Source organism: Opisthorchis viverrini, assembly GCF_000715545.1.
Source record: "Opisthorchis viverrini unplaced genomic scaffold opera_v5_104, whole genome shotgun sequence".
Lineage (NCBI taxonomy): Eukaryota > Metazoa > Platyhelminthes > Trematoda > Opisthorchiida > Opisthorchiidae > Opisthorchis > Opisthorchis viverrini.
The window spans coordinates 1,247,197-1,265,982 of record NW_008751762.1 but is presented as its reverse complement, the minus strand read 5'-3'; the positions used below and the strand labels follow the sequence as shown (position 1 = coordinate 1,265,982).

General features: G+C 39.5%; 1 protein-coding gene across 1 annotated transcript; it reads left to right on the top strand.

Moving 5' to 3' along the window:
- Positions 1-2,894: 2,894 nt before the first annotated feature.
- On the top strand, positions 2,895-18,156 carry T265_05570 (hypothetical protein; the record flags this gene model as incomplete). The annotated part of the gene is made up of 3 exons (XM_009170611.1): positions 2,895-3,140; positions 12,332-13,357; positions 17,055-18,156. The coding sequence occupies 3 exons, from the start codon at positions 3,129-3,131 to the stop codon at positions 18,099-18,101; spliced, it is 2,085 nt and encodes a 694-aa protein (XP_009168875.1).
- Positions 18,157-18,786: the final 630 nt, after the last annotated feature.

Below are 18,786 nucleotides of genomic sequence, written 5' to 3'. Positions count from 1 at the left end.
ACTACTTTATCAGGCCGAAATCAAATCCGCTGGCGAATTCACGCTTATAAACTATTTTACCCCCTGACCACCCCGTTTTACTGATTCGGTGCGTCTCTAAATTCTCTGCTTTGGTAGATAAAACTCGCGGACTAATTTACTCCAAATTTTTTCGCTCAGATTGACTTTCTGCTGCTCGTAATGTTCGGGACACAGTTGGCTCCTCCCATGAACGAGGAGGAATGCCAGCATCCTTGTGAGCTACATTACGTATTGTGTACTTAGAATGCCTGACAATAAGAATATTGGCTTTTGTTGTAAAAACATCAAAATAATGATAGGTATGGGCGGTAAAAGTGAGTAGAATTTGCCGGATTGTACCGTGACTCACCAGTATTGTGTTAATCGATAGTAACAACAAGATAACGAGAATTTTCCCATCAGTTTTCATGGATGAAGAATTATGTGTTTTGGAATATTGTTTGGTACACAATTACACGTTTTGTCCACCCACAGGCTTGACGGAAAATCGCAGTGGTTGGTGGAGAATTTAGACCTATTACTTAAGGTTCTTTGAGTACCCGTCCATATGAAATCGATAATGTAGGCACGTACTCCTCACCCTGGTTCCCGAGCGCGCTGAAATATAAATTACTCCTGTCAGTTACCCAAGACATTATGTAGTACATGCATACTGATTAGATGGTTAGCTCTATTGAATTTGTTCAGCAACTTGTAGTGGTCAGAAACGAACATACGAACGTCTCATTTACATAATTTTATAATTTTTAAGTAAATTCTCGGCTTAGCTGTTGTCGCGCCTGCTACGAATTGCTGAGTGTAATCAGCCGACACTGCAGCATGGTATTATGCGGTCAGCTAACAATATGAATTTAAACATACAATATTTATTCGCTAAACTTCTAACAGTACCTAGACTTCTGGAATTTCCTAAAAGCAACAGGAAGAAAATTTAACAGTCACCCAGGAAAGCTCTTCTGAAACCAATTCCCGATTGGTTACTAAATTGAGCAGTTGACTGTACTGTTCTACCTGTTTCAGATAGTGTCCAAAGCTTCATTAACTTTTGTAAACAAGTAGCAAAACAAGTATCTATTATTTTGTGTACTAGTTTTTCGCAAGAATTTTTGTGTCAAGCTGTGAAATAATTATATATCTTGCTTTACAGCAGGAGTGATAAGAACCAGCCAATTGTGAAACATTTAGGGTTGACGCCCAGCTATCATTGAATGTCGCCATTTCTGTACAATTTTTATTAGTAAACTTTGAACACGTAAGTCAAAGTTGACAAGATCGACGTTGCTCTAGACTCTGCGCTAGCCAAAGTAGTCTGGTCATATGATAAGTTCAAGTGCTGCTGATTCTTACATGTATCAGGCCGTTTTAGATCAGACGTTTTGTGCCATTGAATGCTGTGCGAAGTCACGCTGGAGGTAGAGGTTACCTATAGTTCTTATATCCATTAACCGTCAAAGGCATTGGATTTGGATAAAGTCTGTAACAGAAGAGTGTGACTAATTCATCAAGTTCTTTAGCATCACGAGATTGAGCCGTGTTTTTTGAAAGACAAGGAAAAGAAATCAACCCTCTTGATCCACCTTACAACAATTTCCAATCTAACGGCGAGTGGGGCAGAAACTCTTTGTTGAATACATTCACGGTTATAACCGATAGAAGGGAATGAATTACGGTACCGTCAATAAGGTTTCAAATTGCCACTGTTAGTTCATCCGATATATTTACATTCTACTTAAATTATAGATGCCGGTGAGCTTCCAAACGATGAGCAGAAGAGTCAAGCGAATGACAAAGTGCACAGGGCCCACGTTGAGCTTATGGATTACGAATTATGTGTTATCGCCTGTATACAAAGAAGCAAATGAAGTACGGTTTAAGAGACTGAATAGAAACCCATTATTATCACCTCGTTACACCAGTTATTAGCGAGTCAAAATATTATCATACATGGTAACCGGACATTCTTTGAGAATATTGCAAAGTAAAAAGTTTAAACGCTCCCCACGACCTTTGCTGTACCACTCTAGTGTGGATCCATAGAACATCTGGACTCCTTCAAGTACAACAATGATAGTCTTTCTTCAAGTCTCCCCCATCTACAATCTTGCCTGCAAAGTTCTGTTTAGTGTGCATTTGAGTCATTTCGTTTCCTCCCAATGACCAAGGAATCATATCTTTCACAGTATCACTTTACTGATGACCTGCGCGTTGGAAATTATCTAACCACACACACTCGACTATTGTCGCATCGTTCTCCCTGACGAGAGTTTCGAAATCTTCGGCGTAGTCATAGAGCGAAATTTGAGCCACCAGTGCAGCCATATTCTCTGAGGTGTACTAACGAAACCCGGCATGTTCTCTGGAAATTCCTAGCAACAGACGCCAGCGGCAACTGCATTCCAACTAATTTGCGATTTTGGTAAAATATGGACGTATCATAGTTGCAGGTGCCCCTGTTAAAATCTTCCACGGTAATTTATTATCCTATCATCCACAACCACATGGATTTTTATCAGAAGCGGTCTCAGGTTGTTGCAATTACGATGGAATCAGGTGCCTCCTGTCACATCTGAGCATTGCTATTCTGGATGTTTTTCCCATTTGCCTGTCAGATAGATCTTGTCATATTTTCCCACGATACTGTCCATTGAGAGAACAGTTTCAATTTTACTTTAGTCTTGACGCACCTTGATCAACGATGAAACGCTTGCGATCAAATTGCCTACATCAGCAAACCAGACAGCGACCACCTAACGCTAACAGTTACCACAATTCTTCTCTAATAATAGTAATAATAACAATAATTATTTAGCTTTGTATTGCTTTTCACTTCAACATGGAGAACAGTTTTTTTGAAAATTCCTGTTTTAGGGGTCTTCTGTTCCATTCAGTCGGCCGTGCCCAACCACTTGGGCCGCATCGATCTGCCATTCAAAAACGACGTGACGCGCATCTGTTTTGCTGACAAACATACGGGACCTCAGTGTTGGCTGTCTTGACCGGTGACAAGGCTGGATTTATCCCTTCTCTGACACGATATCCTTGAAACTCAATTTGACAGCGTTTCCATATTCCTATCACCTCATAAGTTTGGACAAACTGCGCACGGTATGCGGTGGAAGGTAAGTAGAAACCAAGCTGTAGGGAAGTGTTTCATCTCATCATGAGGGTATTTGTCTCCCACATATTACGCTACAGTCTTCTTCATCCCCGAATATTACCTAAAAAAACAATCCTTTGGATGCAACAGTATTTCATCTTATATACGTACAGATGGTAACAGAAGAAACTCAATTATGAGCCCTTTATCATTGATTCAGTAGTTCAGCAGTGTTTTTATTTTTTACTCGTATTTTTTATCGGTTTATTGAATCCGCCTTCTCCTGAAGACAGACAAATATGAATCTATACGTGGTCTATCAATCAAGCTAATCTAGAGATCAAAATTCCTGTTGACAAGCCATCTGTCTTTGAGATCATATCAACAACGATTCAGCCAAAGGTGGTTGACAAACTCATGGTGAATTAAAAGCTTCAGTCTACCTTTACCTGATAAATCAGGTTGAAAGCAAAAACGTTCACTATCCAAGCAGTTTGTCCGATTCCAAGCCTGAAGCTTAATAGTAATCGCATATGGGACTCGGCGACTACTCTCAATCAGTCCGAGAAAAGCATTCTTTGAGCCTGTCAGTGCTTGTGGTATACCCGAGCTTTGGTAACAAACTTCAGAGCTGCGGTTCACATACTGTTCTCTGCAGGTTTATTTGTAACGTGCAGAAGTGAATATGAGTGCTGAAATACACTGAACTAATGTTAGATCGAGTTGCTTCGAACCGATTAATTGTCCTCCTGACGCTTTCACGCTGATTATTAAATCCTACCTTGCTTTTAAATCAATTGTGGTTAAACTACATTATATATAATCCAAAACATATCAAGCTACAAATGCAGCCTATAAATTTAGAACAAAATGAAGTAATCATTCAGGCCCTACTTCACCCGTGTATGAAGGCCTCAACAAGACTATCAAACGTAAGTGCTGAGACCGAAACAACAGCTCATTCTCCAAAAGACTAACAAAGAAGTACTGACATAGGCCACATATCTTTTACGAATAAGCTGATAGAACTCCGCTCATTAATGGACATATTACCGGCCGACACCTACTGACCGATCGATTATTTTATAGGTCAGAAACTATTGCAGTCCAAGTGACTTTCGGCCCAGCATGGTTCGAAATCTGGTCAGCTTCTGTGTACAGTCTAGCGGTGCGTTTGAAAACTAGGATGTTAATGGGGACTCTATCTGCAGAGAAGATCGTATATTGAGGCTGCATACGGTCCATAAAAATCTCAATGGACCACAATGCTTAAGTTAACAATCATGAAGACGGTGATAAATCATAAGGAAAACCATCTTTTTATCCCAAGTCCGTCAACTAAAGGTAAGAATCAGGAATAGCATTACAAGGCTCATTGATATTCCGGTCGGTCTTTCGCTGTACAACAAAACAATGGTTGCATCTTATTTAACCATTTATTGTTTATTTGATATTTATTATGATTATCATATGATAATTTTTTATTTTGCTGTTTTGGACATTTCATCCCTTTCCAATGCAAAACGACACCAGCCAGGCCATGCTAAACTCTGAAAATTGCCATTCTTCCCTGATTGTACGCAGATCAAAATAAAGTGCCCGCAAGTAGGTATAGATATTGAATAAAAACATTGCTTTTAATCGATATCACTACAGCTTTGAGATTACACAGATTTCTCAATCCGGCTATGATTTTTCCAACAGGTGGCCTGGTGCCGGATCGATGGCTTCATGGTCACTTACGGGCAGATCACATCCATTCTAAAATGCCGACTACCAGCCGACTTATCAGTACTTCTAGCAGTATGCCGCTGATTATTACGTTCTGGGATAGCTTACATTTGCTCCTTATAGAAAATGAATTTTCCGAGAAGGCGTTAAATTTATTGATTTTCATTGTTAGAGTTTCGAAAATTAAGGGGGTAAGAAAGCAGAGCAGGGTGATTTCAGCGTCTGACATTTTGCGTGAATCTACTTTAACCATCGAGCTAGTAAAGTCATCTCCGTCCAGTTGTCGCACACCAGTTTTGAATCACGTGGAAAGATGTTCCGCGGACATTAATCAGTTATATTATGAGTAGGGCTACAAACTTTATGGAATAATTCAAATTTCACCGGTAATTTTTTCAACACTTTGGAATTTTAATTTCACAAAATGAGCGTCCACCTTTTTCTGGTGGAATGGGCAAGTTAATTCAACAAATGAGTATACATACACAGTCTACGCCTGGCCAGTAAAATAAAATTTTCCGAATTGGTTCTATGTAAAGCAATGGCTCCAAGAATATATTGATTATCAGGCGATGTTTCGTAGATGGTATTTCAAGAATTATTTGAATGGCGTTAGTGCACAATAACTAATGTTATTAACAAGTCAGGTGTCACGCTCGTTTGGATTATAAATAGTTAGTTCCTATGTGACTTCTGTACCTTTTGGCAAGTTTTATTTGAATTTCTCCCAATGATCTTGAAAATAACATTTTTTCAATGAAAACGAAGGATTCCGTTTCGAACAGGCGCACATCTGGATCCATAAGACGAGTGCACATGCAGTGATTAGCTACCGAAAACTTTCGAATAATCAGTGTCCGATTGCGCTGTCACTGGTTTATCCAAAAAAAAACAGTACTTGGATCACTCTTTCTTCAAATATAACTTATCGTATAGATTGGTATGCGCATGACAATTTTGATGGCAATCAGCTATTAAACATCATTTCCTAAAATCAAAGTTTATTTGCATTTCAATGTTGGTTAGTTCGAACATCCAAAATTAGTGTATACCTATGTGAATCGCAGGCCTTTGTTTTTAAGGACGAACCAAAAGTACTTGTGGCAAATTTTTGTGTACGCAAAATGATAGTTAGTTTCAACAGTGGGCAATACATTACAGTTTCCCTAGAATTTTTGGCTTATGGTATCAATAAATACCATTTTTTCTTTGGTGAAAACACCCCTCATTTCTCTTTATAAGTTGGTGCAACAGTTTAAGCCTGTTTGATTTGCAACATTATCGGTCATCACAAAAAAAAGACCACCTGAAATCTGATTTTTTACTCTTTGTAATGCGACAAAAAGGAATAACATATAAGGATATCAGTTGTTTCATCACACACATTGTAAATAACCTACAAATTTCCCTACTCATTCAGATCACCGGAAAGTGGAATGAGGATTGTATGAATTTACAAATAACAAATTCACGTCAGCTGTTTGTGACAGGGGGCTATGACGCCAAAACGCCGCTCCCTGTTATTGTCAACAATAACTGGGCTAAACTGCGCCACACAGCGCTCACTGCAAAATTCCGTATTCCTGCTCTGCATATGTTTTCAGTTGTTAGAGGAGTACCAAGTTCTTATCCTTACTTGCTGAGATGCTGAAACACTGTGTGCATATTTTTACCTTCATTTGGAATCCTTAAGAATATCTTATAAATATCTAGGGCGGAGTGAAGCCAAATCCAGACCAGTTTTGAAGCTCAGGATTCAAATACATAGTTGAATACTGGTACGATTACCTGATACTTATGTAGTAAAAGCGTCCCCTTTTTTATTTACAGTCAAGTCAAACAAGCTGTTGTGAACTGATTGGTTGATCAAGAATTTCTCATTAAAACGAACGAGTTTAGTTGTTTGATATTTTGACCTTACAGGCTAGTAGGCGGAAACCGTCCAATTGATATTTCATTTATAATATGTTAGCATCATGGCTTTCTGTCACCAAAGATAGTTCTCTCCAACCTCATTTGGAAACTGAGAAGGCTTTTGTGTCTCAAGATGGCAGGTAGGTGGGGCAAATCCCGATGGTTTATGCTTACCAACTTCAAACTCGGCACATCTGAATGATATTTTGAATTTGTCATGCACGCATTTCAATTTTTACACGTGAAGTAGCCTGGTAGTACATTTCTGTAGGGATATATTGAACACTTCTTTGTTGTAGCTTTTAAAATCCACCAAAAGGGTCTTTTTGTTGGTTTAAGTCGTATTCCAAAAGCATCCAGGTTAGACATCGCTAAGTTCTTGAGGCTCATCAACTATTGCATACGTCAATAGCTTAGTTATCACCGACGCTCCACTCTTCTACTTTGTGTGTGACCGAATGACTTGTTTGACATGTGTGATTTAACATCTGTTCAAATTAGTCGAACAAGCGGGAAGTTCGTGAGCACCTATGGGCCACTATAAATTAACTCTATGTATCACAGACATTTTGATCTCACGTAGTTTAATATGCGGGTGACGAAACTCCACCTTCAAACGTGTGGCATGTCCTTCTAAGGTGTACAGCGGGTCAGTAAATTTATGGTTGTAAGCTTTGTATTGTGCTGCGGAATTGTTCACCCGCATTTGAGGGATCTATAGTATGCTCTAATAAAGTGACAAAAGATTTTAACCTACCACCTATATGGCCACACAAATGTAAATATACGATGTACCTCAGTATAAAATAAACAGTAATGCAGAACACATGTGAATCATGAGATGCAAGCTAAAGCATTAGTAACACTACTCATTGTGTTATTTGCCTTAGCATTGGAAAATGGCGGGAACAGTGTCACCAAAGGTCCATATCGGCAGTTCAGTTGTTTCCAATTGCGATCCAACTTAAAGACTATTAAATCGTCTATCACTTCAAAGTGGTGGGTTTAGAATTGCTTAGAATATGACTGAGAGGAAAGCATACCTCGTACAACGTTTTTATGTTGAAAATTTCTTTAATTTACACAACTGTTTACAAGAGACTATGCAATGTGACATCACTTAAGCAATTATCACTAGGTTTACCGTTATACTGCTACGTCAGTTCTCGTCAACATTGTTCCGTGCTCAAAACGGTGTAACCTATCCCTGTCTGAAACACACTTCGTTGTTATTAAGGTACCATCACATCAGTCTGCCTTCCGAATTGCACGTCAGCTTTCTCAGCCATGTTGACCTTTCGCTGCTTGAATAAACTTAGGTTTTTAAGAAGCAGTGTGTTCTTCACATTCCTTATGGAGGATCGACACAACTACATATACAGGATATCTAGAACATTTGAGTTAATCAAATCGGGCTAGCCTAAAAGAACATTTACCTAAATTCAGAATCAGGAACCCAATGGTACCGCTCAATAGGATTTGGACACCCTCTGGCATTCTACTAGATAACATCACGTTAGACGACAAACATCCTGGTCTGATCTATCTGACTTTCTAATGTGAGCGATAGGCATCATCTGAGAGTTGATCGTCTTAAACTATTCTTGCACTGCACACTTGCCTACCCGGCTATTCATCGAATGATATCAGTGGCAGGGTTCGTGTTGATGAACCTTTAATCACCCTGTTGCTTCACCGGAATCATCTTCAAAAGGCCTTTGAAGAGAAAGAGGTTGAGAATACTTTTTCTGAAAAAATATCTTAGTCCACATTACTGTGACTGAATTTCCCCATGCATGAGAACCTATTGACTTGGTGGCATGTAACTTTAACGCTTAATAGGAAAGGCATGCAGGATAAGATGGATTAATCTTGCTAGTCAGTATCCGCTGAGGATGCGCTTTTTGTTGTGCTGAACTTTAACCTTTTACGCAGATAACCATTCCACTACCAATGGATAGTTAGTAGGGTTTATCTGAATAGGCATCCATTTTCGAGGAGAACCTGAAAATTAACAAATCAATAGCCTGGATTTTGAGAATGAACATATATACCGGTAAGAATATCTGGAGAAGCAAGAATTTAACATGAGAAACCCTCTTGACGACACAGAGTTACCGGTCGGCTCAGCTACTAACCCAAAGAATGTAGCTTGAATTCTGCTGAGGGTTGCCGAAATTCACCAACAGGTGCGTTATACTTATAAGGTGAGATAATTTATTCGCACAGAGTTACCGGTCGGCTCAGCTGCTAACCCAAAGAATGTAGTTTGAATTCTCCTGACGGTTGCCGAAATTCACCAACAGGTGAGTTATACTTATAAGGTGAGATAATTTATTCAAAGATCACTGAATAATCTCTGCATAAAGACGCCCTGTGTGTTTCCACCGGTTTCATCACGTCATCATCATTAGGATGACATTTACAGGTAGTACACGCTTCATAGGGTGCTATCCAAATAATACGTTATCACCGGTGAGATGCGTATAAAGATTATACTGTGACTTACTTCCTGGCACAAAGTTCCTGGAACCCATCCACTCGCTCAAATAAATATGACTGCATCCACGCGACCTGTTCTCGTTTGGCCTCGAAAGTTGAGCTTGCCTGATCGCTTTACCTCCAGAAAAATTGAAGGCGTGATTGCACACTAACGGAACTAATTTGTGTTTTCAAAAACAACGGCCGAACAGAACCACAACATCCCACCCCCTCACCCAAATCATCGGTGAACGAAAGTTTGGGTTTTCAAAAACAACGGCCGAACAGACCACAACATCCCACCCCTCCCCCAAATCATCGGTGAACAAAACTGCGGCAGCTGCAACCACTGTACGACGAGTACGCGGTTATTACAGCTGACAATGATGATGACTGTATTAATTTGTTCAGTAACATATTACAAGTGGATACCCCCATCTTTATCAGCTCTTGGCCATAGACCACACAGTTCAAATCAGTGAGGTATTCCAAATATTCATACGCTTTCGGAAGCTCCAACTTTCGGTTATCAGTATAGCACTGCTAAAAAGTCAAAGTTATGCGCACAAAATTCCCTATACACAATGTACCTATGGTGGACTGCATCTTTTACTTAGCTAGCCTTTCTTCCGACATTGTAAATTTTCGGCTGTACAGGTCAACCTCATAAATGTGATCCCGGTTCTGCTACTAACATGTATGAAATGTAGCCATCATAGGGCCTTTTTTCAGTAAACAGAAGCAATTTATTTATTCCATCTTAACCTATTTTAATTGGGGTGGCCAACAGAAAGTTACATTGATTGACGCCCAACAGATTCACTCACACGGGATCGCGGGAAAATTAATGAGATAAAAATAAAACCCATTTGTACATTTGGTTCCGCTGTCCTAATTGATCTAGTTCTACGTTATACTTGACTATATGTTTGAAGAAAGCAATTTGGAACTTGTTTCTGCCAACAAGTATCATCTTTAATGGAAAGCAAAAAACAGTTGATTTATTCCATTGTCTGTGAGAGTCATCATTAGTGCCCACACCATGAATCTTAGGATAGATTCGAAGTTGTGAAGCAAGTTTATGTTGGCAGTTCTATTCCTGGAAGTACTTCCGCTTTTACTTTGTATCTGTGAATTTTATTTTGGCAGTAGCTATTTTTTTACAAACACGGTAGCAGTAAAGTGTAGGTGCCTTTGATCATCTGTCATCATTGGCAACCCCGGTGGAGATACATGTTCGCACAAGCATGTCAGTTTAGTCATTCAACTAACAAGACGAAGTAATACTCAATACACAAGAGTGAATGGTCGATCGGGATAGCGGAACAACATTATTGTATATGATGGCACTCATACAAAAGAATCAACCGTATAAAAACCGATTCTAGTCGAAAAAATAGTATCTGACAGCCACCCCGTGAAATAACCTGTCATGCTAGGAATGTTAGTTAATTTAGGAACTATGTAAGTGCAACTCGAACAATCCCACCCACACTTCGACAATGTTTCCTGGCTTAGTGACAAGGCATGTGCAAACCAATTCTCAAGCTCGACGAACAAATCAACCAGAGAAAACCACCTATGAGCTGCGAACAGTTCGACGCACTTACAGTTGCTACTGTACTAACCTAGCCGTCTGAGATATCCCGAGCACTGTTATATTGTAGACCTAAAATAAAATAGAGCTCGGTTACAAAAGATCACTGCAATCAAACGCCCATTCATAGCCATTACATAACCGTTCATGTCCACTGTGAAAACTTAGTTGCAGTTGGTATGGACACTGATTATATCATCTTGATCAGTAGTAAAACGTTTGCACCAAACCTGACTCAGAAAACAAACTAAAAGATATCTGCGCTATGTGAGCTACCAGCATTCTCTTCCTCAGGCAAACGATAAACCGGAAGCGACAAACTTCCCAACAAGAGTAGCAATCCGCAACGTCGCACAAAAATCGGAGTCAGTCACAATGGTCACGACACAGAGCGTTAAACAGAATCACTGATTAGTTGCTATATGTTAGAAATGTCCCCCTTTTTTAGTGGTCATGTCGACAGGTATGCGTAAAGTAGGCTCAGGTTTTAAAAGTATAACCGGAGAAATTTCTGCTGTCGCTAGCTTTCATCAGCAGAGTCTCGTTTCTCCAATCATTTGATCTGAATTCTTTGGTTAATCTGGATAAATGTCATATGAGAAAACTAGTGATTGTCTTCTCGATGCATTTGATGAAAGGAAATGAAATGAAAGAATAAATCGAAGAAAGTAAATTAATGAAACAAAAATCCTCACGTAAAGCTTTTTCATATTTTGTTTAAAGAAATGCCTACTTGCATGTACATAGCTGGGATACCAGTGCAGTCAGATTCGGCGTATTCAACAACAAAAATCGAGATGAGTATAATTTTCACGCTTCTTCCAGAACAAAACCATCAGTAGTTAGCTTTTGGTGATCCACAATCTGAACCAGGTTAAAATTGATTTGGAGCTCAATATTGTATAGGGTTTTGAAAATAATTAAAAGTTTACAATGATGCTTGCCAGTTGTGTTCAATATGCACCCTAAAATATCGCATTGTGGAAACGTATCTTCCTTTCATTTTGCTTTTCTTCATACAAAGCTGACTTAATTCTGCTTCAGAAAATTTTTACTACTGTCGAAAAAGTACTGAGATTCACATGTCTTCAGATTAGAGCACAGATTCAAAAGAAAGATGAATGCGTCTTAATTAAGCCTGTGTTGTACAAGAATAGCTTCACAAAGAGCTGATTTTACTACCGATTTTGGAGTTTTACGCGTCTTGCTAACCTAAATGAAGTATCATAAGTTTTCCTAGTCTATTAGTAAAATGAGATTCTGATAGAGTGAGGGGCAAACAATACATTTAATTCTGCAACTGACTACTTTCACTGTCTAAACGTGAAACTATCCGGGACAGTGTGCCTGAGGCAGATAGTGGAAGGTGTCTTAGGAGTTTGATCTCGTACAGAAGCTATATTCCGTCCTCTTGTAGTAACATAAATAGAGCACGTCCGATGAATATATTACTGCGAATTTCAGCTGTTATACTGTTTTTGCATCTATAGGTTGGATTAAAATTAAATCGTGTCAACTCCCTATGGATGCTATGTTCCGCGGGCCTGCTCCTTATTCTACTTTCTTCAACAAGGCTATATCGTTGTCCAAAACTTCCACTTTTCATCCGCTACCCAGGAAACGTGGACTTTTACAAAGCATACGAGTCATACCAGCAGAGGTCATACACACCTGATGTGAACCTACAACAATGGTCAAGTAGCATTAAGCTGATTACGACAGACGTTTCTCTGTGTAATTTTGCACATGCGCCCGAACTCATTATACTCGTCAAAACAACCCAAGCTAACCAATATAGGCGCAATCAGATACGCAAAAGTTGGGGAAATGCAGAATGCTATGTTGCACATAAAATAAGTGCTCACGTGCTCTTCGTCCTTGGACTGGTACCTACGGAAAATGCATCGCACTCCCATCAACTCATCGTGGAAGAACAGCTTGTACACGGAGATTTGCTACAATTCAGTTTCATTGATTCCTATATGAACAGCACCCGAAAAATTGCGACAGCTCTCAGTTACATCAGCTTGGTTTGTCCAGCTACACGCTTTGTAGCCCTCTTTAATGACGACGTTCTGGTTAACCCTAGGGGTGTTGTTCAAACACTACGTGCAGTCACGCCACTTCAATTTCCCATTTTCTTCGGTGGCCACGTACACAACAGCGAACCCATTGTTCGTGACTCTACACAAGAACGTTTCATTCCTCAGCATTTGTATCCTTTCGAAATATCTCCTCGTTCCGCGGTTGGTGCCTCGGTTTTAATGAGCATGCCAGTTGCTAAACTTCTAGCTTTTGGATTACACCTTATGCCATATTTTCCCGTCGATGACATTGCAATAGCCCTGGTACTGCTCAATTTATCCATTAGTCCAACCGATTTACCCGAAGTATACGAACATAACACATTCCCTAACTTCAGCGAATCTCAGAAGAAGCGGTTCATCTCCATGCAGGGATTCGGAGATGCTCGATTACAAAGGTCTACATGGCGAATGATGAATCACCCCTGTAATGTGGATACTTAACCAAAATGTGAATTCAAACAGTCTTTGTCCAAGTGAACATAACCACAGAAGTCAGCCTTACATTTGAAAATTACCACAAGCACAGATGTATTGAAGTTCAACAACGTATTATGTGGCAAACCACACAATTTGTCAAAAACACTGCCTTTTTAACTTTTGTTATTGTTCTGTACTACCTTGATTGTAGCTCATGAGTAAGACAAATGGTTAATAAGGGTTACGTCAGTGTTTTGGCGAAATTGCCGCCAAAGTTAGCATTCTGATTGTCACAGTATTACTTATTGAGTCAACAGATAGAATATAAGGGCTAAGAGAAGTAACGCTTGAAAACAGCTGTTATTCAGTCTTCCAACAAGATACTATCTGGTGCAGCCGACTTAATCTTAGGCAACACACCGGCTCACCGTAAGGGCTGATCTTGCGACCTTCTAGTGAGAGCTAGTTGTTCTGGGCCACATTCATCGAGGGTAACCTAAGATATTTTACCCGAATGGTTATTTATACTGTAATTAAAGTACCAGATCAAAAAATATTTTATTCTACTGAGGGTCTACCCCAATTGGGATGCGTAGATTCTCTTTTCTAATTCGTTTTTCAATAAGGAAGAATAATGTGGTGGTTGGAAAATCTGATACACTGGTGAAAAAAAACAAATCGTCTTACTTCCGCCTGAGTATCCAAGATATACTGTTCAAGGCGCACAATATGTTTCACCGTTATCTGACTTTTTTGTGTTAACTACGGATGTAAAGTTATCCTCTTCTGTCAGGAGAGTGCGTTAAAATTCGTATGAATAAAACTCATTATAGCAACTCATTCTCACAATTAGTATGGTAACATCCAAATCGTCACATTACGGGTGAAGTGATTTGAAAACAATTTGATTGTGGTTAACTGCCCGCACAACGAAATCCATGAGCCATAAACTTAATAAACGTACCCAGAGATCAACGATTACTCTAGAGAGTAACTAGTGCTTTCATTTCCAGTGTTTGTTTGCACGTCTCCAGTTAGTATCCAGGAGAATTTTACAAAATTAGTGATCATAATACCTTGTTAAACCAAAGGGTTTGTACCAGAAGACTAATTTTTTGGTTGGCATTCTCTTTCGAATTTATCTATCTCATCGATCTATAACAATGGATAGCAAGGTACAACTGTACACCGATGGCCGCCATAAAATTGCATGATTTTCACATAGCCTGCTGTTCTTTTAGACTTATCATAACCATCATCAACATTAATTACTAACATACTTATCATTGATCTTTCTTCTTATTATCATCATTGCTAGCCTACTTATCATCTCACCCTTTCACCCAACAAAGCAATATTTCATCAGTTGAACCTAATAAGCCATCTGACGTGTCTACAAACACTGTCGAACAAGTACTCTTCTCATATTGAGTCACATCCTGTACTATCACTGTTACAACTAAATTCTTACGGTGACTCAGTAGGTACTTTCCCCGTGGAAACACGCTCTGAGCAGCTCTGTAGCAATATAGCCTGCGAAATTCGTTACTACAGTCAAACTGGGATTGTGACTTATGGAGATACGACAGTCGACCACCGTGCCTGAATGGCGTGCATCCGAGACATTTCTGGTAATGATCCACTCTGTCCCAAAAGGTGGTCATCCAAAACTATAGGAGTAAAACTTTTACCTTCCTAGGAAATTTTCCACCTTAAACATGAGACAAAAAGTGCTGCACACCTCAGGAATATTCTAAGCTCAATATCAAATTTTTGCAACGATATTTCAGGATGCCTGTCGCAGTTTTCGATATCCCCAGCATTAAATAGGCGTGGCGTAAAACAAATTTCAAGAATGTAATTAATAAGGGTTTCTGGATGTTGCAGAAGACACTAGGAAGATTAAAAAATGTCAACAGAGAAGGAGTATCACAAAATCATTACACTGGCCGGCTGGTACACCGTTCATACCTACCGTCATTTCTGAAGTCAACTATCACTTACCACTATCACTACCAAGAATATACATCAAGAAGAGTAATATAATATAATATAATAATACTATAATATTATAATAATATTATGATATAATATTGTAATATAATAGTAATACTATCTAACTGAAAATATCTTCTCATCCGAGTTATGGGGCCACCAAATTGCTGGAGGGGGAATTCAAAATCTCTAGTCAGTAGGTGAATTACACTGTGTTCATCTTTACTAGGCAAATTTCATTTTTCTTTCTGTCTGGGCCACGACGAAAATAAATGGCCGCGCTTGGACAAAATCTAGGGCTTTATATGACAAAACAATTTTTGCACCCACCAAACCTGGTGGAATTAGATGCAAACTTTTTGTGTGATTCAACACTTCCTGACTGGTTTATACGTGAAGCCCATGAATATAAAAGTCAATGCTTCCTCTAATTTTCCAGCTGACTTGAAAAGCCAACCTGTATTTCGTTCAATCTCTTCATGCCTTTCTGTTTAGCCAACATTTTTAACCGTTTTCTGGCTCATTAATTATGGTACACCTGCATGGATACCCGGGACGGGTTGTGACCTATGACCCTAAAAGTTGACTCGTTATTCGACTACTGGATGTCACTCAGTTATCCTATCTATCATAGGTGAATGAGGTGGTCATAGCTGTAGTCAACGTAATTTGTACATGGTTTACAGCCGCGTAAATGGTTAGCTGACGGTCTAACATATCGAGAAATCCGAAGGTGTGTGAACTTAACGACACTGTGAATAAACTGAAGCAGCAATGTTCTTATATGTGAACATATTTAGTTGGCATATACGTAAACTCATATTACAAACCAGCAAAAAAACTTTGTCGACTTATGTCTTCAAGACTTGCCTGCACCAGGAGCTGTAAGGGCTGTATTGTTATAATACTGCAAGACATGGCTTCTGTGGATAAATGCTGCAAGATTTCTCCAGCTTTTCGACCACCTGTATCTTGAAAGTGTTTCCAGTACAGAACCGCCTCCAGGAATTCGTAGTGAAGTCATTAGAAAATGGTTACACTGTTTGCTAAAAAATTTCGGAGCAATCAATTGCCGTAGCTGGGTCATATGCAACAGTGTGAAAAAGATTGACTCTTTTGCCTTCGACGATGGGATCCGCCTGAAACCTTCCTGCTACAGTCAGTGCAAAAATGGTGGGTGACGTTTGTGCTGCCAGTTTCTTTCCAGGTTATAACTAAACGTCTTGGTTTTCAACTTACTGTAGTACCCCTTATCCAAGAAGTCTGACATTCACACGTCTTGTGCTACAAAGAAGATCCTAATCAACCACTCATGTCGCCTAACACTCAACCGTTCTTCGCAAAAGCAGTTCATGTGATCTACTTAATGACAGCAGAGAATGAGAAGTGATTTGGCCACATGTTATCGTCTTCATATGGTTCAACACATATTGGGCAGACTTTAAGTAACAAGCGCAGAATCAAACACACTAATAGACCTTCTCCTAAGAAAGAAAATTCTATTGGGAAGTTTGGTTGGACTCACAAGACTGGATATGGCCTCTTCATTTTATCTGGTGACCAAATACAACAGAAAATAAACTTGTGGTAATTGTTTCTCTCATATATTTGAGGAATTTAGCAAACACTTATCCTTATTGCCTAAGACGTAGCAATTAGGTCTCTATTATATTCGTCAAGACTAACCTTGATTGCATTATCTGCGGTTTCTTAGGCTTCAATGGATTCACCTCGATCGTACGTATCCGCCATGTTTTGTGTTGCAATTCTGCTTCTGATTTTGCTCTATAGCAGGAAGCATTTTGTCTGCCCAAGTCTTCCGATTATTATCCGTTACCCGGGGCATGTGAATTTTCATCAAGCCTACCAAGTGTACCGAGAAAACAAATCCCGATTTGATACTAATATGCAGATGTGGCAGAGCGATTCAACCTTGCTCTTGGACGAGGTCAGTCTGTGTGAAGCTAACTCCTCACCGGAGCTAATCATTCTTGTAAAAACGACATATGAAAAGCGCGCCTTACGGGAACAGATACGCCGCTCATGGGGAAGCCCACGATGTTTTGCTGGCAACAATATGACTGTCCACGTACTTTTTGTATTGGGAAAAGTACAAAGGTGGTGTCCCGTATTGACCTCCAAGTGTCAGGAGTTGCTCTCAGAGGAGCATGCAAAACATCGAGACTTGCTTCAATTCGGATTTCTTGATACATATAGAAACACCACTCACAAGCACGCAGCTGCCCTGAACTACATTACCAAACGATGTCCCGGTACACATTTTGTGGCGCTTTTTGACGATGATTTTCTCGTGAACCCCGTTGGTGTTGTTCGGACGTTGCGTGGAGTTTCGGTTCTTCATTACCCTATTTTCTTCGGTGGTTATACGCACGACAGCGAGCCTATCATTCGAAATCCTAGTAACAAATGGTTCATTCCTCACGATGTTTATCCTTTCGAGTTGGTTCCTCGTATTGCAGCAGGAGGTTCAGTCTTGATGAGTATGCCCGTTGCAAAACTTCTCGCTTTTGGCCTACATCTCATACCGTATATTCCCGTGGATGACACAGCCATGGCCTTGGTTTTACTAAATTTTGGTATCAGTCCAACTGATTTACCTGAAGTTTATCCAACAAACGAAATCAATGGTTTCGATGCGGAAAAGCTCAAGCATTTCATTTCTATGCATGGATTCAGCACAGTTCAGTCGCAGAAACATGCATGGAAAAAGCTGGTGCATGCTTGTGGTGACAAAAATTAATTATGAGGAAGAATCATATCGATTGATTATCTGGTTTTCTTGTTCTTGTTTGTTTGGTCAGACCCGAAAGTCTAGGCCTTGCGATTTTTGGGATGACTTTCTTCATAACGAAAACAAATAACTAAAATGTAGATCGTTTATACCTGTATGTTTAAACCACTTCAGCTTCGTAGATGTCACTTCTGTAGTATTATACATAAACCTTAGCTGGTGTCTCAATAATTTATAAAAGTTTTTCATCTCAGTGTACCTAACGATTCGCATAAAGGTCCGTGATATTCTTGATAATATGGAGACGATATCTGAGAACCAAACCGAAGCAGTTGGAATAGTTTTATGTATCTCCAGAAAAATAGCCCTGTCAACTTTTCTGGTTGCGTCTTGATATTAGACGGGTTTCCGTCTTAGTATAATTATGCATTTAAAGACCTGCGTCCTGACCTCTGTCGATTTGCTGTTTGGTTTTCAAGTTTAATTTTTATGTGGCAGTAAAACCGTCCCTGTGGTATTTGATCTTGCTATCGACAAGAGAAAAATAGTGATTTAAGGGAGGGGTTCAACAAGCTCGACAGGATCTATCATATGTGATAAAATATGCATAGTGTGGTGCAATATTGTTTACTATAATATGAAGGCGTGGAAAATGAGTCGCCCATAATGGATCATGGAAAAACTTAAACCTCAG